This window comes from Saccostrea echinata, unplaced genomic scaffold (assembly GCF_033153115.1).
Source record: "Saccostrea echinata isolate AGI-Se365-2 ecotype Australia unplaced genomic scaffold, CSIRO_AGI_Sech_v1 ptg000062l, whole genome shotgun sequence".
Lineage (NCBI taxonomy): Eukaryota > Metazoa > Mollusca > Bivalvia > Ostreida > Ostreidae > Saccostrea > Saccostrea echinata.
Genome location: NW_026889811.1, coordinates 3,233,446 through 3,261,418, shown reverse-complemented (window position 1 = coordinate 3,261,418; position 27,973 = coordinate 3,233,446). Strand labels below are relative to the sequence as shown.

General features: G+C 33.4%; 2 protein-coding genes across 2 annotated transcripts in view; both read right to left on the bottom strand.

Annotated features, from left to right (window-relative positions):
* The window catches only part of LOC133175510 (thyrotropin-releasing hormone receptor-like), a 41,746-nt gene extending 23,888 nt beyond the window's left edge, over positions 1 to 17,858 (bottom strand). The window contains exon 1 of the mRNA XM_061310629.1: positions 16,949 to 17,858. Within this exon, the coding sequence (XP_061166613.1) occupies positions 16,949 to 17,740 (792 nt within the window). The 5' untranslated portion in view covers positions 17,741 to 17,858. The remainder of the gene's footprint in view (positions 1 to 16,948) is intronic.
* Positions 1 to 27,973, bottom strand: part of LOC133175507 (DNA topoisomerase I, mitochondrial-like) — a 118,149-nt gene that overhangs the window by 72,104 nt on the left and 18,072 nt on the right. The gene's annotated exons all lie outside the window — the stretch shown is intronic.

Here is a 27,973-nt window from a genome sequence, read left to right as displayed (position 1 = left end):
AAAGTTTTATTAAGCAATTTTTATCTAGCTCATAAATTCTTAAATAAATACCCGGCATTAAAGGAATTTCATGTGGGTGAGTAGCTTATGAGTTAAAGAAATTGTTTTTAATTTAATCCGAGGTTAACTCGAGAGGGTCAAGTCAAAAGGATCACTGAAAGTGTAGCATTCAACTGCAGACCATAACTTCATTTAAAGCTCATATTGGCTCAATCGTAGCTTATAATACAGCTCCTTGTAGATATCATTATGGAAGTTTAGGTACCGTATCAGATGAATAAACAATATTTTATTCCTTATCCCCTACCATGTCATGTATTCAGTGGAATCGTTTCAGTTTTAAAGCAGTTACCTAAATTCACTGTCAATAACCTAAAAGAACAATTGCTTCAATGTCAGCTGCATATCAATAGATCAGTGATTTCACTGTCAGCTAGCCTACAAGCGACAGGTTGCTCTGTCGGCTACTTTAGAGCCGTAATTTCACTGTAATTTTCCTACAGGCATCACATTACTATGTCGGCTATTTTAGAGCAGTAATTTCAGTCGCATAACTCTGTCGGCTACCGTAGAACAGTGATATAACTGTTAATTAGCCTACAGATTTAACAGTCAGCTAGCCTACAAGAGTTACATTAGGAGTTGGATTTCTTTAGTGAAGTAATTTAACAGTCATCTAAACTACAGAAGTCATATTACTATGTTCTCTACCTTAGAGCATTTAGAGTGATTTAACAGTCAACTAGCATACAAGTGACACATTACTCTGACCGCTACCTTAGAACAGTGATTTAATTGTCAACTAGCCTACAGGAGTCATATTACTCCGTTGGCTACCTTAGAGCAGTGGTTTTAAAATTGCTAGCTAGCCTACAGAATTCACATTTCTAGTTCTAGCAATTAACAATAGTTACTTTCATTTCTAAGTTGATTCGATATATCCCAGGGAATTCAAAATTAAAAAAAAAACAGAGTCTGTTTCATATTTGGACCTTTCTTTATCTTCAACCTGTACATCCGATACCGTAGAACAGTGTTTTATATGTCAGCTAGCCTACAGAAGTCACATTACTCTGTCCGCTACCGTAGAACAGTGATTTATATGTCAGCTAGCCTACAGAAGTCAAATTACTCTGTCGGCTACCGTAGAACAGTGATTTATATCTCAGCTAGTCTAAGAAGTTACATTACTCTGTCGGCTACCGTGGAACAGTGATTTATATGTCAGCTAGTCTAAGAAGTCACATTACTCTGTCGGCTACCGTGGAACAGTGATTTATATGTCAGCTAGTCTAAGAAGTCACATTACTCTGTCGGCTACCGTAGAACAGTGATTTATATGTCAGCTAGCCTACAGAAGTCAAATTACTCTGTCGGCTACCGTAGAACAGTGATTTATATGTCAGCTAGCCTACAGAATTCACATTACTCTGTCGGCTACAGTAGAACAGTGATTTATAAGTCAGCTAGCCTACAGAATTCACATTACTCTGTCGGCTACAGTAGAACAGTGATTTATAAGTCAGCTAGCCTACAGAAGTCACATTACCCTGTCGGCTACAGTAGAACAGTGATTTATATGTCAGCTAGTCTAAGAAGTCACATTACTCAGTCGACTATCGTAGAGCAGTGATTTAATTGTCAGCTACTCTACAGAAGTCACATTACTCTGTCGGCTACCGTAGAGCTGTGATTTAAATGTCAGCTAGCCTATAGAAGTCATATTACTCTGTCGGCTACCGTAGAGCAGTGATTTGTATGTCGACTAGCCTATAGAAGTGATATAACTCTGTCGGCTACAGTAGAACAGTGATTTATATGTCAGCTAGCCTAAGAAGTCACATTACTCTGTCGGCTACAGTAGAACAGTGATTTATATGTCAGCTAGCCTACAGAAGTCAAATTACTCTGTCGGCTACAGTAGAACAGTGATTTATATGTCAGCTAGTCTAAGAAGTCACATTACTCTGTCCGCTACAGTAGAACAGTGATTTATATGTCAGCTAGTCTAAGAAGTCACATTACTCAGTCGACTATCGTAGAGCAGTGATTTAATTGTCAGCTACTCTACAGAAGTCACATTACTCTGTCGGCTACCGTAGAACAGTGATTTATATGTCAGCTAGCCTACAAGAGACTTGTTATTCTGGCCGCTACCTTTGAGCAGTGATTTAACATAAATAGCCTATTGATGTCACGCTATTCTGTCAGCTAACTTATAGCAGTTGTTTTAGTCCTAGTCCTTTGTCAGCTTTGCTTTTTAAGAGTACAGGTTAAATACTTTAATCACTAGATTCAAAAGCTCTTAACAATGATTTTGATATTAATTGATGTTCGTCTTAGGAAAACTTCAAGAGAGTGAAAACATTTGTTTTTCTATATTAGAAATGCTTCATACACATCAGGTAGATGTTCTTTCGTAAGTGTGCAATACTGCATTAAGGAAAATCAGTCATTGCAATGTTTCATAATTTGGGTCATAAATATGATTTTTCTCATCTGTTTATTATACTTTTTGCTATTAATACTCTTTGCAGCACACATCATTAAAAAAGATTGGACAAGCTTATTCCAAAGTGACACTTTTTAAGAGATCATAAATTTTTGGTGCCGATGTCAATAGAAGGTTTAAAAGACACAAGGGAAATCGTCATTTTCAAAGATGGAGAGGACTTAATAACTGAGGATTTTCTTCCCCAGATTAAGTCTCTTGTCGCTCAAATTTTCAGCGATAATGGTGAAAAGATGTATAAAACTGCATGTCTTGGAAACCTTGACGTTACCATAATCGTTTTAAGTCTCATTTAGTCTAAAAAAAAAAAAAAAAAAAAAAAAAAAACTCTTAGCTTTATCAACTATGTTTTAATGCAATACGTTCGTTTTTTTTAATTCATGCTTTTGAAGGGAAGTTAAGTAGATCATAATGATTTGACATTCAAATAAGTGCAAACCTGCTCATGGTCTTTTGTTTCACACATCTAGTAAAAGCAATCTTAATCACAAGTATTTCATGGTGAATGGATTTTCACTCCTTTAAAACAATCAGTGGTTGACATATGTGTCTGATGGGGAAAATGTTTGTCTAGTGTCTGAAAGGAAATATATTTGACTAAATAACATTTGTCTTCAAGCTATACAGAATCGTTACAGGAAATAAAAGTTAATTTGTCCTCCTTTCTAAACATACACCCTTAATTGGTGCTGGTTTGCCATAATTTTTTAAAAATACCCAATAAAATGGTGTTGAAATTGTGGCCTCTTAATTAAGAGGACAATTTCTTAAGACGCGTTGTGCTAGAAGATGGTTTCCGAAAAATAAAACACCATGTCAAACTAAATATGGCGAAAATGAATATTATGAAAAGACTATGGATCAAGAAAAATAAATATGAAAAGTTTGCGGACCACTACTTATTTCTTATTCTTTTCACTTTTAATATTTCCAGAACGAATGCAACATTAAAAAATAGAGGATATCATTAGCAAAAAGTGAATATATAACGAACAGTGTCAATCTCATACACTTATAAACAATACGGATCATGAACACAGCAACAGCATGAATTCCAGGGAACACCAGAGGTGGGATGAGGTACCTAGGAGGAGAACGTATTCCCTGTCAACATGTCACCCCAGCTGTGAATCCTCTTTATTGATTGGATAAACTGAGTAATCCATAGTCAGAATTAGTTTGAGAACAATTACAAAACTATTGGTATGAAGCATAAACGAGACTTCTGAAAGCCTTGTAACGCAACTTATTTGTCAGTAGCCTGTCTCGTTTTACAGATTGATCGTTCTCCGAAGATTTCGGGCATACCGAATCAATTGGCAGACATAAACACCATATGCAGCCGACAGTGGAAAATTACTACATAAATAAGGAAAGTTGGCGATGGAAAAGCTGAAGTCATCTCGTTTGTCATACAGTTTATTTGTTAGTTCTTAACGTCTACAGTCAGTAAAACATCCAGATATAAAAAGATGTGAAAGAGTCTGTGGTGTCCTTCGAGTTCACTGGGATATATTCCAGTCGATATATACTAGTAAATGAAAATCAACGTAGAAATGAAAATAAAAATTGTTCATTGATGAAACATCTTCGATATATCTGAATGTCGAAGGAACCGAAAGCCATAGCAAAAAGTGTCTTCTTCTCATGTAGATTTTTTGAATTAAACTCTGCTTCACAAGACCTTGTCTACAAATACTACACAGATATTATCAATGAGGAATTCCAATATCTTTTTAATATCGATTTAGAGTCAGAATGATTTAAAACAAATTAAATTTAATTTTAATATTTGTAAATGACCATTTACAAGATATGACAACTTACAAATTCCATTTTTTATCAGTCTCCTAACGGTGAAACCAGGGGAAACTTTAGGTTTCTTCCTCCTCTGTCTGTATGTTTGTCTGTTTGTCTGTCTGTCCGTCCGTACAACTCGATTTTCCGCACTTCCTTCTGAGCTCTTGCCGATTTTGAGCTGATATTGGTATGTAAGTGTACCTTAATGTAAGTGTATGTAAGTGTACCTTCATGAGTTAGAACAAGTTTGCATTTTGTTCAACTTTGATAATTTTTTAGGGAATTATAACCTTTTCAATTTTTAGGGGAATAAGATTTTCCACATGGTTTCCCACACTTTTATCCCTAAACTCTTGCAGATATTAAGTTGATTTTTTGGTGTGTGAGTCTACCTTGCTGAACTGTAGATCAAGTCTGCAATGATTACTGAGGACCTTTTTTTTAATTTCAAAGGGGAACCAGATTACACTTGCCGGTATGTGACAAGTATTGCGTATCAATACCCTCTGAATACTTGTTGAAGAAGCAGTTGTCTATACGATGTCAAAAAGCCTGAGAGCAAAGATATCAAATAGCTACCAAAACAACCCTTCATAAAGATTTTATTAAAAAAAAAAAATAGAGAACAAACTTTTTGTCAGAAAATTGTGATCGGTGTTTATGAGTTTTTGTTGTCTTCATTTCATTGGATTACTGATCTGAGAAAATATGAATCAAACGTAACATTTATCTCAGAAGTTTTGATAAAAAATGTGATTCCAGAAAATAATCAATCAGTACTTGCCATAAAAAGTAAAATCAAAAGTGTGGAACACTTAAAAGGAGCCTACTTCACACACATATTCGAAGCATTAAAAATTTAAAAAAAAAAAAAAAGAAAAAAAAAGATAACTACATACAAAACATTTTCATGATCCATATTTTATAGCTCGTACATGCAGAAAAAAGTTATAAATAACGGAAAGTTTACTGATCAGAGGACTGAAGTATATCGATATATCGATAGTAAAACCCTTGGACTTTGATCACTGAAAGAAATTATGTCATCAAATTTAATCAATTCTCTTCTGATTGCAAATCCTATGAGTTTTCTGCTGTTTCGTGCCTATAGTGCTTTAAACTTTTTAGAGGTGATAAATCAAATGATTGGCATTTCTGAACATTAAAAAAAAGCACTAAAGACGAGATATTAAGACATTAGTAAAACATATTGTACAGACTTTATTATTGCTAAAACACATGTTCACCCTATTTATTACGATTAAATATTATTCTTGCATTTTCAAAAGAATTTCCAAAGAATTTATACTTTCATATCTTTTACGAAAGTCAATGCAAAAACATAAAAAAATGAAATACTCCCAAAATGTTCAAAGTGTTCTCGATATTTATGTGCTGCGCGTACCTTTGATTGATTTTACTCTAAGAAATCCAGTATTTTAATATTAAAAGCCTCAGATCACCTGATGCTTCAGGTACATGTATTTATTTTCTATATGAATCTCTATACAAAGAAAGTGATTGGCTGTACAGAAAAACGTTCTGTTTTTTTGTGTTTTCTATCTCATCGCCAAAGGCTCATTGACAGAAAACACTCCACTCGTTGGATAAAAATCATATCCACATTTACAAAGTATGGAGATTCTCTCTCTCTCTCTCTCTCTCTGTGTAGTTGACAACGAATAACAAATCTGAAGATTCTATAATGGATACGACAGCATCGATTGCCCTGCATTATTTTCCTTAAGTTATTAGTATGATTTTCCTACTCGGCACCAGGGAAGTTACATGTATATGTTAAGTGATTAGTACGATTTTCGTGATTGTGTTGAAAGCTAGCAGAAGAATAAAACATTGTCCCTGTTGCTTTCCATTTTCATAACAGAAGTGTTAATCTAAATAAGAGTGTATAAAAACTTGCGAACTTTGCGTGTTCTGTTTTTAATCCTTGTCTCCAAAATCTCTCTTTTGTCTAAAATATTACAAAAGCAGCTGGTGATGAGCTTTCAAGATAAATGGATTTTATTGATTATTGTCATTCTCCACACAATTACAAAAGAATAAACAGAGATAGAGATAGGGCAGGAAGATGAAAGTCACCCCAATACCTACAAGTTTTAGTTCATTCATTAAAAATACATTAATTTACCAAACTCTAAAAACACGAAGCATGATAAGATTAAAACGCAGCATGTTTTTTATGAACTTTTACAACTAGACATGAAAGAAAAATTAACTACCGTATATGGTGTTATCTGATGAGTTTTTAAATTCATGGCTGGAAGAAAAAAAATGCAAAAGTTGATAAATTATAAAACTTGTATTTACTGCCACCCAGTCAATTCAAAATACACAGCAGTATAATGTTTTAGAACAGAATCTCTTTGATTCAGGCTCATGACCCGACACACAGTTCTCTGGTATTTGAAATACGTTTCTTGTGGTTGTAGTAGTTACCCAACAATTGCATTATTTAATTATTTGAAAGTTTATGTGAATAAAAACACATTTCGTCTGGATTAGAGTCTAGATTTAAAAACGTTCTGTAAGTGTATAACTGACTAAGCTAATCATTTATGCTTATTGATTCGAACTAATCTCCAAAATTAACAGTGCCGTGTTTACGTTTTAATCAATTTCACTCCTTTATGCCCAAATTTTGCTCAAATTATCCGATTTCAGCTCCCGACTCAAGATACCTTTGGTCTAACCACTGCCCCACTCGGGCAACCTGATTGTTAAAATTCGCTTGCGTATCAAGTGTATAATGACTTTTACATGTTTTAAACGTATAAATTAGTAGTTACTCTACTTGTTTGTTTGTCCCTCTCGAGAATTTTTCACTCATATGGAGACTCCACCAGTTGCCGGTGGAGAGCTGCAAATTTTGACCCATACTCGGCACTTAGGGCCAGTGAGCAATAAGGGATCTTTTTCGTGCCTGCACCTACTGCGACACGGGACCTCGGTTTATACAGTCTAATCCGAAGGACCGGTCTCCACGTCCCACAGTGGATTCAAAACCGCGACGTAAGCATCAATTCCTTACTCCGCGACTCTAGAGCAGACGCTCTAACCACTGCGCCACGCGGGCGACTCTGTACTTGTATTTGTCGATTTATCGAGAGCACAGATGTAGAGAAACTGAACACCCAAATATTTTTCACAAAATACTTTATCATTTTATGAGTAAGCAAGTTTTCTTAATCAGAAATATTTTGCTCGGATTTGCCCTGAGAATTACCGTAGAGCGGGATTTTTTTTTTTAGCAGGGTGCTAAATTTGGCTTTATTTAGCGATTTGGTAGTAGCCCGCTAAAAATTTAATCGCTAAATTTGCACCCTTACGTCAAATTCCTGAACACAAGAAAAATAGCTTTGAACAAATTGTTATAAAACTTTTTTCTGAACTCTTTCGTAAAAACCAAAGAGGCAAAGACTCATTTTGATGATATATTTACATATCTAAGCTTTTGTTAGTTTGTTTCGTTGTTTAACTATGTATATTGCACGTATGAACTAGCTGAGTAACAACGCATGTAAAAATGGACCAAAGGGCAAGTTATTAAACTCTCTAATACAACTTTGTTGCAATTGGATTTTTCATTAACATATTTTTATTTGGCTTAAAACTATTCATTTCCTTGTAGTTCTTTAAATGATTTTCTTACACTGGACATTACCATTGCTTAAAAGGATTTGATGGAAATTTTATATACGTCATCTGATGAAGGTCTTGTTTCCGGAAGTAAAATAAAATCTGGTAGATAGGCAATAGAACTCTCATTAATTAAGATATCACTATAAGGTTCTATTTTTTTCTTTTGGCATAAAGTCCTAAGGTTTCTTCTCCACTCGGTATTTCCTGTTCCTAGCAAGACTAATTCCATCTCAACCTTTACAACTTTGTATGTCATTTCACCAATTCAACAAGATGTGTCGGAACCGAATGGGGCTGAGATGGGAAGTGGAGCTAGGAAGCAAAGAGAAAGACAGAATCATTTTTATTCACTTTGTTAAATATCGTTCTATCATTTTAATCCCAAAAGTGTGGCAAAATTCTTGCAAGAATTATAACTAGTTTGTTTGGCAGTTTTTAAATTGCTCGTCAATTTCTTTCCTCTCCCTACCCCATAGATAAATTGACTTTAGCAGTTACTGTCTACAACATACTCAAGTTTGGTTTGATAATTTTTTCCTGGTAGATTCAACTTTCATTTTGTCAACTAGCTCAGAGTCCTTTACTAATCATCTACTCGGACACTAATGAATTGGTTGATTTTTTGGTATTGGTTTGTAAATTGAATCATCTGGATGATTTAACTCTGAATCATGTACGTTACGACAATCACTTGTTAGGAATGCTAGGCAGTTTGCAAAGCTTTTTGAATGTGAATTTGAAGATACTTGAATGAGATCAGTAGGTGGATTTCAGCGTACATCTTTAAAAATATAATTTATTTTTAATAACACTTGACAAAACATTAATCAAGTATAGCATGGTCTCTAAAATAGAGTACTATTCCCATGCAATAACAATGAACACGTTTAGAATTGCTTTCCGGAAATGCCACTGATGAATATTTGCATATAAGGTGTTTCTCTTCAAATGTTTGCCATTTAAGACGCTAATGACGCCAAATTAAACAATACCTTAGTGAAAGGAAATCAAGCCAAAAATGATAAAAAAGAAACATTGATATTTAAGATAAAAACTCAATATGGAAATAGTCAAAGTATTTCCAAAATGTTTATTCCACCAAGGAAACGGGAGTCAGTTTTCCTTAATGGCAGTGATAAGGAAGTGACGCGATGCAAGGTGAGATATAGATGTGGCATTTGTCTGATATATAGTACAACAAAACTAACCCTAATTATTCTTTCACTCATAAAAGTGGTGATTGATACAACAATATTCCTTGAAGTATAACTAAAGAATTTACTGGAAAGGAGCAATCTATGAAGAATTCAGTGTATCATTACTTCTTTAAAAAATACGTCTGACAAGATCTCGATTTCTTTTCTTCCATGGAGAGATATAATCACGTCCTTTTTTGAATAAACATACTTACCTGTAGTGATCATTATTCTAAAAGGATGGTAAGCTTATGTTTTTCCCGATCGTGACAAGGACCATGCGGCGGGTGCGACCGGTCGACAGGGGATGCTTACTCCAGCTTGGCACCTGATCCCACCTTTAATGTTTTAGAGGTGTATGCTCTGCTCCAAGTCTGTATTGTTTCAGTGGACTTTTGAGCTTGATTGCTGTTCATTATCTTCATATTTAATTACTTCAGATTGACACCTCGACAAAGCAACACTTCTGTGTAAAATTAAATAAAAAAGGTTAATAGAAGCTATTCCAATCTGTCATGTCCAAAATGCCATAAAAGGACAAGACTCTTGCAGCGATTTTTCCTTAATCTAGTATATTTTCTTTAATTTCTTTTATCATTATGTATTTTTTACCCTACGTTATTTATCTCACTAATAATACAATTACTTATGGAGTGTCCAAATTCTAAAATCAACTAGTCACATTGAATATAAAGCCAATAATGGAATATGTAAGGACACAATGAATACGCGTGTTGCTTATTTAGGCGATGGATGATTCTATATCGTATTCAGTTTTTTTCACATTTCAAGTATAACTTTGAAAAAAAAAGTTTTTACGAATATAAAATCATTTGGAAAAATTGTAATTTGTGAGGTCAGTGCTAATTTATAATAAATTCATTCATTCATTTTTTTATTTATTTTTTTTTTAAACATTTTTTTCCTTGATTTCTTTCTTTTTTGTTGTTGTTGTTGGGGGGGGGGGGGGCATTTATCTTTACACCAATTAAATTCAACAAGTTCTGTCGGAGCTGACTAGAGCTGGGGTGGGGATAGGGATAGCTGGGTAGCAAAATAGGAAGATAGAATGAGAAAGAATTTATACTGTACTATTGTATTTGCCGAAACGCTAATTATTTGACTCTTTGCAATAGGATACAATTATGTATAATATTTCTCTTTCTTCTTTAAGTTATATGACAACACAGTTTCCCTCCCCTTTCTTAAGTCATGTATATTTTTGCAATTACATAATTACTGTCTCCCATCTTCCCAAGTTTGTTTTTTGGTTCATTTTTCCTTTGTGTACCACCTTTCATTTTACCAACCAGCATAGAGCCTTTTACTTTTTCTCTCTTCCGGTGCTAATGAATTGTATATTTGTTTGGGAATTTGTTTGGAGATAAAATCATTGGAATGTTTGAAGTCTATATCCTGTACATTTAGACAATTAATCGTAATGGCAGTTGACAAAGCTTTATAAATAAATGTGAAAATTGTCATACTTGGAATAATGCAGTCTGCTGACTTAGGGTGCATTTGAAAAATAAAAAAAAAACATGTATATCGTCGGTTAACACTGCTTTTTGCATTGGATAGTGCTTCAAGGACACAAGAAATTTCTGTTTTCATGAAGACTATGTGACTCTGAACTTGGTTTTTTTTTTTAAATTAAATTATTTTATTTGTGTGTGTGTATCTGTGAAGGAAAATATAATGAATGTGGTAAAGCCAAATTAATATGATCTAATACATTCGCTAACGTCATAGACGACTCCTTTTTTTTCTCTAGCTTGACATTCAATGACAGTAATATCGATATGACAAAACCATTTCTTATCTTGACATTCAATTACAGTAATACCGATATGACAAAACCATTTCTTATCTTGACATTCAAGACAGTAATATCGATATGACAAAACCATTTCTTATCTTGACATTCAATGACAGTAATATCGATATGACAAAACCATTTCTTATCTTGACATTCAAGACAGTAAAATCGATATGACAAAACCATTTCTTATCTTGACATTCAATGACAGTAATACCGATATGACAAAACAATTTCTTATCTTGACATTCAATTACAGTAATACCGATATGACAAAACCATTTCTTATCTTGACATTCAAGACAGTAATATCGATATGACAAAACCATTTCTTATCTTGACATTCAATGACAGTAATACCGATATGACAAAACCATTTCTTATCTTGACATTCAATGACAGTAATACCGATATGACAAAACCATTTCTTATCTTGACATTCAAGACAGTAATATCGATATGACAAAACCATTTCTTATCTTGACATTCAATGACAGTAATACCGATATGACAAAACCATTTCTTATCCTGACATTCAAGACAGTAATATCGATATGACAAAACCATTTCTTATCTTGACATTCAATGACAGTAATATCGATATGACAAAACCATTTCTTATCTTGACATTCAAGACAGTAAATTCGATATGACAAAACCATTTCTTATCTTGACATTCAAGACAGTAATATCGATATGACAAAACCATCTCTTATCTTGACTTTCAAGACAGTAATATCGATATGACAAAACCATTTGTTATTTTGACATTCAAGACAGTGATACCGATATGACAAAATCATTTCTTATCTTGACATTCAAGACAGTAATATCGATATGACAAAACCATTTCTTATCTTGACATTCAATGACAGTAATACCGATATGACAAAATCATTTCTTATCTTGACATTCAAGACAGTAATATCGATATGACAAAACCATTTCTTATCTTGACATTCAAGACTGTAATACCGATATGACAAAACAATTTCTTATCTTGACATTCAAGACAGCAATACCGATATGACAAAACGATTTCTTATCTTCGATACTCTAAGTAATGATTATAAGACAGGAAAAATTACACTGCTGCTATTTATTTCTCATTTTCAGATAAGCATTCTTCAGTAAGCAATAAAATCAATTTGCTGTTCCTTGCCCATCTTACCATTCTACATATAAATTGTTTCTGAATTCTGGATGCTTTCTTTTGAGCGGCAAACAATGACCATATCATGCAGTTTTCTGCATTCCTACATGTACATGATAATTGAAGATACACTTTAGCACAATATGCCTGTTTTGGGCTGTTTTCAGCATCGCCTAGGTTTTTAATGACATTTTTGGGCATGACAAAGTCCCATGCCTTCCATAAACCTTTTATTTTATTCCACACAGAGGAGTTTTCGAGATGAGGTGTCACTTTTGAGTAAGCTTCCAATCCTTTTAGCATAATGAGCATTGGTTTAGTCTTGATTAATCAAGTAACAAAACCAAAAAAAAAATCTTTTCTTATTACTGAAAAAAAGAGCAAAATGCACACGTTTGGAATTTCTTTTTCGGAAATATCAATTATTTAATGTATATAATACTTTTTTTAGCAGAAACTAAAAGTTTGCCCTTTACGTCGCTAAAAGATGTCAAATAGATTAACGCCTCTGTGCTAGGAGATCAAGCCAAAGTTGAACAAATAAGATTATGATAAAAGAAAATCGATATAGAAAGAGTGAGGGTACTTGATTTTTCTACATCAAAAACTGTGATGTCTTTTCCTCCAGAGAATCGAAGGTCTATCTTCCTTAAAGGCAATGATAGGAAATAGAGCGACATTTGTCTGAGGTATTATGAAATAAAACTCTGGAAAAAGTAACCCTAACCGATTCTTTCACTCATGGAAGAGGTGATTGATATAACAAATGTTGACACACTGATTCCATCATGGCGTTTTTGATGTAAAACATACCAGTGATCGTTAGACTAAAGGATTGGAAGCTTAAAAATTGACATCTCATCACAGGCAGAATTTGTGAGGAATAAAATAAGAGTTTATAGACGGTATGGGAATTTGTAATGTCAAAAATGTCATAAAATGACCAGGCAATGCTGAATTCTTGTTCGAGAGGGCATTATATCGCCACATTATCCTCAATTATTATATAGGAATGCATAAAACTGTCTGATATGGACGTCTTACAGTTATGATATACTTTAAAGATCATTTGCCTTTTATTATAAAACATTCAGACTTTAAAAACGAGTTATAAGTACCTAATAAAACGATTTGACTGTTTACCTGAAAAATAAATCTATTTGGCCTTCTTCCTTCATAAAAGACATAAATAACAGTAATGTATTTTATACTAAGTATCATTACCTTAATACCATTATTAATTACCATTACCATTATTTATGAAGTATGCACATTAAGAAATCGCCTTGTCACATTGTGCTGTGTTTTGGCACTGAATGCGAAGATAGTGAGACACAGGAAAAACAAGAGTAGGTTATAAATGATGAAAGAAAAAGAATTTTAATATTCCCACATTTCAAGTATGTGTGTATAATTTCGCAAAAAAAAAAAAAAAAAAAAAAAAAAAAAAAAAAAAAAAAAAAAAAAAATTAAAAAATATAGGTCTTAAGCCATTTGGTTAAAACTGTACCCGATGGGTACAGCACGAATTTCTCTCTCCCTTAAAATATTCACCTTTGCAACAAAATCATAGACATTTTATAACTTATGAATATATCGCTGGAAATTACTCCTTTGAAAAACTATCTAATGAAAAGACATTATTTTACTGATCAGCTGTTAACTGGTTTTGTTTTCAATCATTTTCGGCTATGATGTTACCATCTTCTGAACACGAAGCCTGTTTTGTTTGGCATGCATCCTCAGAAGTAAGATGTTATTTTAAACCTGAATACCATATTTGGAAAAAAAATATAAATAAATAAAATCATTTGGCTTATAAAATTTCATAGAAGTAAAAAAAAAAATCAAACTCTCAAAATTACTAAACAATCCCATTGAAGCATTCTATCAAATTCTTCTATAATAATCATTCTTATCTCATATCGACAAAAGAAACAAAATCAACATTCTAACCTTTTGAGAATAAACAATGGACTCTTTTATTAATTCATGCATAAGTTGGAATGAAATCATATGAATCGTTCAAAAACAAGATATGTAAAAAATAAACATATAAATAAAAAATACTGATTTATCTAAATCTGTGTGATTATTGTGTAAAACAAAATAATCTTTAAAAAAATGCAAAAGCCTATATGTTTTTGCATCAGATCACTGGCAAGAAAAAAAAATTCTTTATAAATCAAGCTTAAAGCCCCCCTAGTGTTGTCCTAACTGGCTATTATTCTGCTCCTTTGGACCTGCCTATGATTGTTGGGCACATAATTAGAACATTCTTCCTGTACTACAGGCCAACTGATATCTCCCACTGCCAAATGAAGGGAAATTGGTAAAGGAAAAAATACTGATTTTGACTGATTTACAAAAAAGGAAAAAAAAACGATTGATTCAAGTCTTGCACACAGAAGTCTTTTCTAAACGAAAGTTGTTTTTTTTTTAATTTTACGGTAAACTGTTTTAGGTATAAAAGGTATAAACTTTCCATTAATTTCATTGATTATTGTGGTTTGGAAACAGCAAACAACAGAGAGATAAGTAGAGATAAGTAGAATATGAAGCTTAATGTCGTGTTCCTGAGCATATTGGAAGCTTTATCATTCATATCGACCGCGTTTTAAGAAAATAACGGTACTAATTCAATTTATTCCATTTCCCTTAATACATAGTATTAACAAATAGTATGTCAATATTATTGTGTATTCCATAATTTTGAATTTGATTTCAAAGAATTTTTCTTTTTCATTACAGATACAAGTGATTTATGGACTTTTTTCTCCAAAATTAATAATTTTCCCATAACTGTATTTCAAAAACGCTTAAAAAGTATCAAATCCACTTATCTGGAAGAAAACCAAAACTAGAATAACATAAAAAAGAATTCACATCAAACACTCTATATTAATATGGTAAGTTTTATACTTGTTTATACTGTATTAAACATGTAGAGAGTACACTTTCATGAGGGAGATTTTGAATCAACCGATGAAAATAATTATGATGAGATTTTCAGTGCGCAAAGCCACCAAGACTTTATATTTACATCCAACATGTATTTTGTTTATAAAGCGTGAGGAAAGCTACGGCATTCAAAACACCATAACACGGACAGGGGGTCAAAAGGTTAAAGTATGCGTTTTATTTTGACGTCACAAACGTTGAACGCCGTGGAAGTACAACGTCATAAACGAAAATCAAAATTCACGCTCACATTGAACGGAAGCTGTTGCAACGGCTCTTCCATTAATTATAACTTACCCGAAGGATAATACAGGGATTTTGAAATATAAATCACATTTGCAGTCAAGGAAGGAGTTAAAAAATGTAAATATAAGCATTAAATCATTATTTTTTTTGAAAGATATAGTCTCATAACTGCAACGGTGTGTGCAAACAAATTTTCATAACGCGCTAACGCGCGTTATTCAATTTGTTTGCACACACCTTTGCAGTTATGAGACTATATCTTTCAAAAAATAATGATTTAATGCTTAAATAACAAATATAAGAAACTCGAATTATTGCAGCAAGACAACCTAGCAGGGTAAGTCTTATTTTGCCCCTAGAAGAAATTTACCTATACTAAATAAGGTCTCATTTAAGTTTTAATGCGTTGCCGACGCGCAGATAAGACATACAGTAGTGATTTTTATACCAAATCGGAATAATTTATCAGCAGATTGACTGAGTATAGTTATGTTCTAAATGAAAAAGTTTTTTTTAAAACCGTTCTTTCAAACCATTTTAGATGAAGAATGTTTCCTTTATTTATCCTCTCCAGATATTAATTTTTTTTTCAATTAAGAATTTGATTTTAGCATTAATTTAAGGATGGAATTAAACATGAATGTGGAATAGAAAGAAATTTTATTTTTCGTTTATATCCAAACAATTTTATTCTTCTTTATTTGTTTTTGTAATTATCACTCAGTCATTTATCAATAGAACTATTTCATCCAATAATTCTTTAAATAGATTAATTAATGATCGAGCGGCGAATCCTGCAAATGAAGGCACCTTGGTCTCATGCTTTATATTCATGTTCCAGGTTTTTCCCCAGCAGAACGTATTTTCTTCATTAGGAAAACGAACTCTCGTACATTTTATGCCATCTACGAAAAGATAATACAAATCTCTCTCTTTCTCTCTCCATCCAATGAAACAATTGTCTCTTTAATTGACTTCCTTTGAAAGTTCCTTTTTTTAATTTGAGAAATTCCAAATAAAATAACAGAGAAATATATTCTTTTTTATACAGCAAAATTTTCATTTTTTAAAAATGAATTTTTATCCTTTGCATTTGTATCGTTTCATTGGACTTTCGAGATTGAATACTGTTCGTTATCTTCCTATTTCATTTTACACTGATAATGTCCAAAAATTGCACATATTTTAACTACATCTCTGCAATTTGAGCTGAAATTTTATCGTGTTATGTTATAAAATTCTACATATCTTCAACACATGCATCAAGAGTTCTCATCCCCAAACTGCGGTTTTCTTATATTTTCTCTCCCATGACACATGAAGTGTAAAATTTTAATAATTATATCACAGTAACTTTAGCTAGGAAAACAGGATACAATTGTGTGTCAAGCATATCTATCTGTCTCTCTCTCTCTCTCTCTCCAATTAATGAAACAATGATTTTAACGTATTTTGTCTCTGTACGTGACTTCCTCTGAAAGTTCCTTTTTTAATTCGAGACATTCTGTCTACTTAAGCAGGCAGATTTTTAACCATAACATTGACAATTCTTACTTTAAATACAGGAAAACATGAAAATATTGATGAAAATTGAATCTTACCTGTTTTCTAGAGGTGGTTGTAGAGGTCTTAACTCGGCATTTATCCGTCTTTGGACATCGATGTTCCTCAGATTTAGAACGAGGAAGAGTGTTAATAAATAAAATCCTAGCGATCAGAGCATATAAAATACCGGACACAAGGAGAGGGACGATGTAAAAGGCGATGAGATCGGTGAGGTAGTAAGCCAGATATTTCTCCCTTTCTAGTCGGTGGACACACATTCGGATCCGTGTCCTTGGGTCAGTCACCACTGCAGTAAGTCCCAACCAAGGGGCACAGTACAGAATCGTGAAAATCCAAATGGCGATGATAATCCGTTTGGCCCTTTGCACCGTACACATGCGTTGGGCTTTCATAGGGTGGCATATCGCGATATATCGCTCGATGGTAAACATTGTTATCGATAATGAAGATGCTTGAACTCCAAGATACTGTAGAAACACTAAAAGAGAACAACAAACACGACCCCAGGGCCATTCTGCAGTGTGAAAAAATGGTTCTGGAATGGAGGGGAGGGTAGCAGAGAGGAGGACGAGGCAGTCAGCGACAGACAGACTGAGGAGGTAACAATTGGTGGGGGTATGCATGCACTTAGTCCTACATACCACCACAATGACGAGGATGTTACCAATCATCCCAACCAGAAATATCACAATACCGATAATCACGGAAATAACCTGGTACTGGACCGGGTAATCCCTGGGCGGAAGCAAAGACACGTCTGTGGAATTCTCTTTGTCGATTAAAAAAGAAATATTTTCGTGTATGGTCAAACACGAATTTGTAGCCATTTTTTAAATTAACTGTCTATTCAGGCTCCTCTCTCTAAAATTAAAAAAAAAATGTTCCTGACTTAAGCTGTAATTTCTCAATGAAAGGCACAACAATGAAATTTAAACTCTAGAAGATGTGTAACTTTTACAGACAAGTGCGCGTTGACTCTTGCTGTCCTCTATCGACCGCGGTGTTCAGAGAGTAATAGTGAAAACCTTCAGAATCGTGCGTTATATACACCACAAAACAACCCACACTCTTAAAGCCAAAGCAGGGTTATTTCTTCTCATCTAGTTAATTGAATTTGGTACTACGTTAACCATGCGTTTTATGAAGTTCAAAGATATTTACAAAGGATTCATTTATGTTCAGGCAGACAATATTACTGTTATGAGCCTAAAATTTAATGTTCGTAACAAATTAAATTTCAAAATGCACTAAAAGACATAGGGTACTCAAATTTATTTTATCCATTCTCCAAGATATCTACTTTGTATTCTCTCACATTTATTGAAATTCAGTGCAAAAACCTGAAAAGAAATTGAAATCTCTCCAAAATATCCTTCTGAATTTCTGAATACATGTATACATGTAAATGTAATTAATGCGTTTATGATTGATCTACATTGTAATGTGATCATATAAAAAGAAATATGGTGTATTCACTGAAAAATCCAACTTCACCTGAGGCTTCGAGTATTTTCTACTATAATATAGAAGAATTGGATGGCTTAAAGAAAAGCTTTGTGGTAAATACCGATCTTGTAGAGTAGACTTTCCTCTCCCCCTCCCCCGAAATAAAATTCTAGAGTAGGATTTATGCTCTAGACTTCCCCCCACGAAAAAAAAAATGACTCTAGAGTAGGATTCTCCTTACAGAAATCACAAACTAGATTTAATTTTCCGTGGGGAAATCCTACTTTACGTAATAGAGTGCGATTTCCTCCAGAGCCAATCCCCCCCCCCCCCAATAACATTTACTGTACTTACCTGTACTTATGTATAACGGGAGACGGAGCGACACATTTTTATAAGTGTCTTTTCTAAAATTTTCCAACTGGTGCTCTCGCAGAAGACAATCTTAATGAGACTTTTCAAAAAATGTAATCAAAAAGTCTAGTTGTGTATTCAACATTTAAAATTTCCATTGAAACATACGAAAGTATGAAATTGATAAAATTAAGTCTCATTTTTCTACATGTAAGTTACTACCCAGACATTCTTTTGAAGCATTAAAATCAGTATTCTTTTCATCTGGTCAAGGCGGTTTCTGCCAAAATATCACCATATACCGGTCAATAATATGAATTTTAGAATTTTATCACTCTTTGTAAAAAGCATTTAACTGGGTCTGTAGAGGGCAAACACATTATCAAATCACTAAATTAGGCCTGATACACATTTTTAAAATTCGTGAAAAACAGGTACCGCTGCGCCAAGAGACGTCTTGAGAAATCGATTTCTGCGATTTTTGAGTGAATTAATTTATAATTTCCTATAGGTTAAAATTTAAGACTGAATGATTTGAAATAAATATTTTAATTCTAGAGTTGAAAACACTCATATTTCCATTAAAAATCAGTTGACATTAATTTAAACTTTTGGGCAAAAAATTGTCGATATGATTTACCACTGATAAAGGAGGGAAAATCCTATTCTGAGAGAGAAAGAAGGAAATTTGGCTGTAGTGTGAGATTTCTCCTCGGGGAGTACAGATTTCGGAGTGAAAGCTGGCTATGTAGGAAATCCTACTCTACAACATATGTAAGTGATTAAGCAATAATAAAGCCTGTACAAACTGTTCCAAAATTTCTATCACAATTTTTTGAAGTACTAGTATCTTAGATCTTAAAGATTAATTTGGAGCTCTCGCTGAAGAGTCACATAACACACGTTAGTTACATATTCACTACTAAATGTTAATTCTGTATATTTGAAAGATATTCTCTTGTTTATTAATATCAATGTTTATTCAAATTATCAATGATGAAATAATACATTCAATTAAATGTGATTTTCTTTCCCAAAAGAGTCTTCTAGGGCATTAGATAAAATCAACCATGCAAAACGACTCTTCTTCTTAGCTCCAGAGGTGTATTTCTTATTTATACCTTAAATAACTTTAAACACGTGATTTTTCATTTTCAATCTGTTTAAAATGAACGAAAAAGGTGAAGATAACGAACAGTGATCAATCTCAAAAAATCTATTTACAAAACAATTCTGTAAAGAGGGTATAAAACACGCTCCCCTGAAAATTACAGAGGTGGGATCAGGTGCCTTAGAGAAGTAAGCATCCCCTGTTGACCGATCACACCCGCTGTCAGTCCTATGTTTTGATGAGGTAGACGAAACCCTTTGTTCATTTCAGTATTAAAATAATGACTTAAAAATTGATATGAAAAAAGTCAGCCCCACCCAAAAAGAAAAGACCCAATGGTAGGTTAAATATGCTAGCAAGATCATTATAACGTCCATAAAATTAATGAAATGCTGATTTTAAACGAGGTTTTTGAAATCCCTGTAACATAAACTTATATGTCAGTAGGCTGCCTTGGTTCAAAAATTGATCGAACTCGGAGCATGCTCTTGAATATCGAGTTAATTGGGATAAACACCACATGCATGCGATAGCGGGATATTACTACATGCACATAAATAACGAAAACTGACGATGGAAAAGTGACCATGGTTTGTCCTAAATATAGTTGTTAGTTGGCCCTTATCGTCTATAGTCAGTAAAACATATATTATATTAAATATTAAACAGACGTGGCAGTTGTGTCTTTTATTTCACGTGCACTAGGATATATCGAATGAATGAAAGTAACTATAGTGCATTGTTAATAGATAATAAATTGTCGGTATATCTAAATGTCGAGTTGAAGGCCACAGCCACTTCTTCTCATGTAGATGTTTCTCAAGCAATTCTGCTTCATAGGAATAGGTTGACAATGAGGAACTCTAGCATCCTTTAAATATTAACTTCAGAGTACTTGTGTGTAGAATCAGAGTGATTTTTTAACAAAGTAATTTTGTTGATGACTAATCACAAGATAAGAAAATTTCCGACTTCCATTTTTATTGAAGAAGCAGTTTTCTATGATATCAAAAAGTCTAGTTTTTAATTTATCATGAGGAATGTTGTATAAAGTGTAGAAACGTCGTACGTTTTGATGTTACTGATGAAAAATTTGGCGATTTGTCGATGAATTCTTTCTTGAAGTTTTGCGTGTTATCATTTTCAATCTCAGATTGGAAAAATTGACACTTTAATCGTAGAAAACCTCAACAAAAAATAATGATATGTTTGTTATCATTTGTGTTTGGCGTAATATGAGTATCAAAAATAAAAACTGAAGAAAACCTTCCAAAAAAAAGTATATTTTAACAAGATTGTTGCTACAGCATTCAAACATCTAAGTTCAAGTGAATATAGAAAAACATTTAAAAATTACCGAACTTCAGAATTACATCAATTACTGAGGGAAATATTGATTACAGTGTATATTTCTGTCACCTTTGGTATTTTTTCGGTTTCTGGAATTGAATAAAGGCATTTCTTGTCTCTGCATACGTCAAAGTACTGTTAAATTATTGATGGATATCATTAAGGGTGTCAGGTTATGTTGTAAAGAAATATGTTCACCAATAAGTACTGAACAATCAGGATACAGTGAAAACAGTTAATGGAAATATACAGAAAAACACTCAAACAGAAGCAAATTTACAGTCATAAATAACCCTTTAAACGTATTAAGTGTTTGTTTAACGTCCCTGTAAGAATATTTCACTCATATTGAGAGGCCACCACTTGCCGATGGAGGGCTGAAAATTTTGACCTCTACTTGGTACTTATGGCCTTTGAGCAGTGAGGGATCTTTTTCGTTCCAGCATCCACTGCAACACGGAACCTCGGTTCATACAGCCTCATCCGAAGGACCGGTCTCCAAGTCTTGCAGTGAGATTCGAAGCCATGACGTAAGGATCAACTCTTTACTTCGCAAATCCAAAGCAAACGCTCTTACCACTGCTACAAGGGCGTCAACTCTTTACTGAGTTGGGAGAATATAACAGTTGTAATGGTAATTTAGCTGCTTAATTTTGTATCTTACATTCGTGTTCCTGTATAGTAAAACGTGCATTATATATTATAAAACTCTGAATATATAAAGCACTGAAAAAAAACAGACAGTGCATATTTATCATTAGGAGTGCTGTTCTTCATCAGATTTTTAAAAAAAATATTTCTCTATATTCCCATAAAAAAATGACTCCGCCCTAGCTCCAGTGGGTCATGGACTCATGGGTTAACCAGACTTGAATCCACACTTCATCGGAACCCACCCTGAATAACAACATGACAACATCTTTACTGTTTTGGAGAAAGTTTTAAAAAGGATTATTCCCATATACATGTACGTATAGTAATTGAAACATCTCCGATTTAAGCCCGTTATAAACAGAGTGTCCTTAATTTGAATTACCTTGAATTTACAGGACTGGGGAATGTTTGTATTAATTATGATTTAAAGTGGTCTTGTTTATCTTCAAAAAATCTTCTTCTTTTTTTTCATTTCTCTGTATATTCCAATCCAAAACTTTGAATCTCTCTTTTTTTGTTCACAACCTATAGTTATCCCCAAGAGCATTCAACAATATATATGTAACTGCAAACTTTAGAATGCTTGTATATAGACATGAATAACATTGTAAATCGTGGTCTAAAATATTCCTTTATTTTCTTAGTTATGCCATGTGAAACTTTGATCACCTATTGTGGCTCCACCCTATCTTCGTGGAAACAAATTGAAAAAAATTGGATCTGCACTATCTGATATGCTTTTATTGCGTGGACTTTGAAGTTATAAGCAAGGTAAATCCGGATTCCGGGGAAAATCATCTTGCGTATGTACCAGAATGCTACATGTCCCTAGGACATCTCGCTCTTAGGAAAATTAATTTTATTCGAACAAAAAACTCGGCCTCATTGGAATTTGTATATCGTATTATTAGTCAGCGTATGTATTCCCACGTAAAAGTTTGATCCCCTTTGCGGTCCCACCCTAACCCGGCCATGATTTGAACAAACTCAAGAAGAATATATATTTTTTAAGAAGTCCCTATATGTTCCTTCGTAAAAAACCCCACTTTACCCCAAAGGGGGAAGGGGTGTTAAAATGTGAACAAACACATGATGATACTTGCATCTTAATATGACCAGCCATGGTCATCCTGTCCATGCATCAATATTTCTGGTTTGAGCGAATAAATTGAACTTGAATTTATTCTTAAGGAGAACATTTTAGAAGATTTTTTTCCTATAGGTTTCCATGTGTTACTATGATTTTGATCTTCTTTTGTACCCCACCCCAACACCCCACCCCATGGGCCATAATTTGGAGAGAAAAAAGCATGAGTCTGCAACACTTGCTGATATTTATATATTATGACTATCGTGGCCAAGTGGTTTGTGGGAAGATTTTTCCCTATCAGTATAATATACAAAAATATCTTTCTTTATGTATAGAATCACCTATTCCAGCCCTACCCTTCCTTAGGGTTCATGATATAAATAAACTTGGATGTACCCTCATTTAAAATGTTTTAACATAAGTTTTATCTTTTTGGCCTAATGGATCTTGAGAAGAAAATTTTTTAAATGATTCTACCATTTATTTGCTTAGAATTCCCTGAATATCTCCCCTTGGAAAAAGGGCGTCACCTTTTGTTTTGACAAAATCTAAAAACCAAGGATAATCATTTCCCAGCCTAGTGGAGATTTGTCTAATTGTTAAGGAGGAGAACTCAAGAAGGTTTTTTTTCAATTAGCGACAGACAGTCGGACGGCAAACTTCAAAGACACTTACTTTAGTCTTTGGGTCAGGAGAGATTAAAAGATCACTCCGTAGGAGTGATAAAACATATCAATGTCTTGGGAGAAAAAGACACTTTAAAAGACGTGAAACATTAAAATATATATATATATTTTACATTTTATCTCACGTTTTTGAAATAAATAAACCTAGGTGGTTCTTTTTACGCTTTTCTCATCAACTAAACTTAGCAATTCTTGGGATGTTTTTTTTTTAAAAATCCGATAATTGCGTGCGTGATCTTATAAACCTCCTTATTTCACATGATTGATAATGGACGTGACGTTATTTCCTCTTTTCGAGCTTTGTAAAAGAATTACAGAGAAAGATTCCATAAATTCATTCAGAAACTCTTATTTCATCGATATCGACGACATCTCGTAAAGTCAATTTCAATTTATTATTAATGAATGAACTGCTAGAAATTAAAAATAAATATATAATGTTGTTTTCACACTTTCAAAGTAAAGATGTTTATTTTCATAAATAGCAAATACCAGACATAAATGTTAATTGACTTTGTAAAATTGGTTTCTTATTTTTGGAAACCTGAGAAGAATTTTGTTCAAAAGCTAAAAATAAAGAGCCATGACAACGTCATAAAGATTTTGAACATATATAAAGAATTAACGTTTGTAAAAAGGATGTTAATTAAAAACTTATATAGGGTATATGGTTTAATATTCCTTGCACGTTATCTTAAGCTGACTCTTTTTATCAATAGTGCCTACAAATAGAGATTGTTACCACAATGCACGAATTCTCAAAGGAAATTAAAATACGGGACGTTCGTATTGCATCTTATTGTGGTGTTCATATAAAACCAATAGTGAACCTTTCTGTAATTAGAACTGTGTGTCATTCAGAAACAAATTAGACTGTCTAAAAAGGGGGAAAGGTCTGGTCTTTTAGATGGGCCATCATCTGACATGAAGCAGTCCCTGGAAATGTTTATTTCATACGTGCCTGACAAGTGCACTAATCGGATCAGCGATGCATGAAATTGTGACTTCCATTTCAATATTAAAAATTAAATATCTTGGGTCTGTTATTAGAAGTCAGGACTTGTTTGAAACCAAATATAGCATCAGCTTCTGAGGACCTTAACCGACTTTTAGATTTATATCTGCTATATTTCATTAAAGCACGTGGTTCTCGCGTCAGGCATATGTCATGTTCTAAATTTTGAATTTAGCGGGAGGGAGTAAATACAAAATTAAGAACATGACAATTTGTATAAATAATATTTATCATAGAAGTTATTTTTTCCCTTCATAATCTTTGACTTTGTTTTAAATTTATGATATAATTATATCTTTGCCTAGGAGGGGACCGATGGTCCCGAAAATCTTATTACAGAATATGTTTAAATTAGATATCAAGGATTCAATAATTTTCGTAGATTGCTGTAACATCTGAAAGTTCGTTGTGATAATTTCACAAGCAAAAGTTTTGTTACAAAACATATTGTAACATGTCACTCAAACTTGAGGTTGTAAATTAATAAGGGGTATCCGGGAAATCGAAGAAAATTGAACCGCAACGAAAATTATGATTCCCCAGTAATTTCTTCGGCTATTCGATATATACTCGATATACTAGATTCCAGTAATTGCTCAACCAAGTCCCTGTCTTTAATCCTCACAAAAATATTAACTGCCGGAAAGGAGAAAGTGGAACTCTTAAGAACTTTTACAAAATTTAAAATCACCAAATTTTTCAAGCATCAGTGACATCAAAACGTACAACATTTCTTCTCTTTATACAGCCTTTACTTATGATAGATTAAATGATAGGCTTTTTGATATCATAGACAACTACTTCTTCAATAAAAATGGAAATTTTCAGTTTTTGCAATTGTTCATCAAAAAAAAAACTTTGTTAGAAACCACTCTGATTGTACACACAAGTATCAGAAGTTGATATCAAAAGGATGCTGGTGTTCCTTATTGACAACATCTATGTAGTCTTTAAAGGCCAGGTCTTTCAACAATCTATTGAAATTTCAATGGGCATATTTGTTCTCCTTTGTTAGCTGACCTGTTCTTATATTCCTATGCAGCAGAATTTATTGAAAAATCTTCTACATGAGAAGAAGAAAACACTTGCTGTGGCCTTCGACTCGACATTTACATTATTATATTGACGAAGTTTATCAATTAACAATAGTTTTTCCGTTCATACGAAGTATAGACAACGTGATCGATCTAAAAAAAAATCTACAAACAATATCCTGAATATTACTCAAGTAGATGGAATATTCCATAGTCAAATTAAGTAAAAAAAACAAACAAACAAAAACAAAAAACAAAAACAAAAACAAAGGCTTAATAATTTGTATGAAACACGTCAGCCAAAGTACGACCCAATGATAGTATATATTTGCTGACAAGGTTATAACGACCATAGAATTTACGAAAATGCTAACTTTAAAGTCCCTGTAACATCAGCTCATCTGGCGTAGCCGCCTCGATGTAAAAATTGATCGTACTCAGAGCATGATCTTGAGTAAAGAATAAGTTGGGAGGTATAAATACAATATTCAGGAGATAATGGTATATTACTACATAAATAAGGAAAGATGACGATGGAAAAGTTGAAGTCATCACGTTTGTTATACAATTTAGTTGTTATCTGGCCCTTGTTGTATAAAGTCAGGAAACGTCCAAATATGAAACAGATGTGGCAGACTCTGTGGTGTCTTTTATTTCAAGTTCACTAGGATTCATCGAGTCGACATATGGAAGTTATTGTTATTGATAAAACGTCGTCGATATATCTGAATGTCGAGTTGAAGGCAACAACAAGTGTTTTCTTCTTCTCATGTTCTCAAGTTTTTTAATAAATTCTGCTTCAAATGAAATATAAAAACAGGTAGGCTAATAAATGAGCACAATCAGAGCCTATTAGAATCCGAACAGTTTGTTGGAAGACCTGGTCTCCGGGGACCATATAAATATTGTCAATGAAGATCTCACGCATCCTTTCAATATCAACTATAGTGTGCTTATGTGTAGAACCAGAGTGATTTTTCAGAAAGTAATTTTGTTGATGACGAATCACAAGATACGAAAATTTGCAAGTTCCATTCTTATTGAAAAGCAGTTTTTAAAGCAGTTCTTTAATTTATCGTTTGGAATGGTTGTATAAAGTTCATAAAAATCGTACGTCAAAATTACCTGTACAAAAGGAAAGTTCTTGTCACAAGGAAATCACATGTGAAATATAAAAGCCTCAGCACCAGCAATTCAACGTTAAAGTTTTTTTAAAATACGTCAAGGTCAAAGGTTAAAATTGTCTGTACCCAAAGAAAGTTTTTGTCACATCAAAACACTAGCACCAGTCATTCAAAAGTTATAAACCCTAGCGGTAGCTCAGTCGGTAGAGCGCTCGCTCCGTGGTCGGAAGGTCGTGGGTTCGAACCCCGGTCGCGACAAAAATAGGTAGCAACTGTTCCTTCGCCAAGCGCTCGGCACTTTGAAATGAAAATTGCGGGTCCTTCGGATAAGACCTTAAGAACCGAGGCTCTGTGTCACGGCAGGCGTTGCCACGATAAAGAACCCTCACTACTCAATGGCCCTGAGTGTCGAGTCAAGGTCTAAATTTGAAGCCCTTCACCTCGGTATCTGTTGACGTATCTATAAGAGTGGGGAAATTCTCGAATAGGACGTAAAACAACATACAATTAATCAATAAATCAAAAGTTATGGCCAAGGTTAAAATTTTTTTCAAATGTATGCCAAACTCTAAGGTCAAATTCAAAAGGTCAAAAATACTTATACCCAAGGAAAGGACTTATCAAATGAAATACAAATGTGAAGTATGAAAACCCTAGAACCAACTGTTCACTAACAGACAAACAGACAGCAAAAACTATATGTCTCCGAATCTTCGATTACGGGTGTATAAAAACAGATGGCATATAAAAACAACTGGGAAACATAAACTCCATATGCAGGTGATAATGGAATACATGTATTGCTACATAAATAAGGGAAGTTGACAATTGAAAATTGAAGTCGTACGTTTATCATAGTTTAGTTGTCAGTGTCCAATCAATGCCCTTCTCTAGTAGAACATCCAAATATGAAACAGATGTGTCAGACTCTGAACTTTCTTTTATTTCGAGGTCAATAGGGTATATTGAATCAACGTAAGAATGAAGCTGAATATTGTTAATTGATAAAACATTGTCGATAAATCTAAATATCGAACTGAAGTCTACAGTAAAAGAATTCTTCTTTCCATATAGAAGTTTTGAATAAATTCTGCCTCGTAAGAATACAACATATCTTCTGATAACTTAATTATCATGTTCCATTCTTATTGAAGAAGCAGCTGTCCATGATGTCTAAAAAACCTGTTCTCTAATTT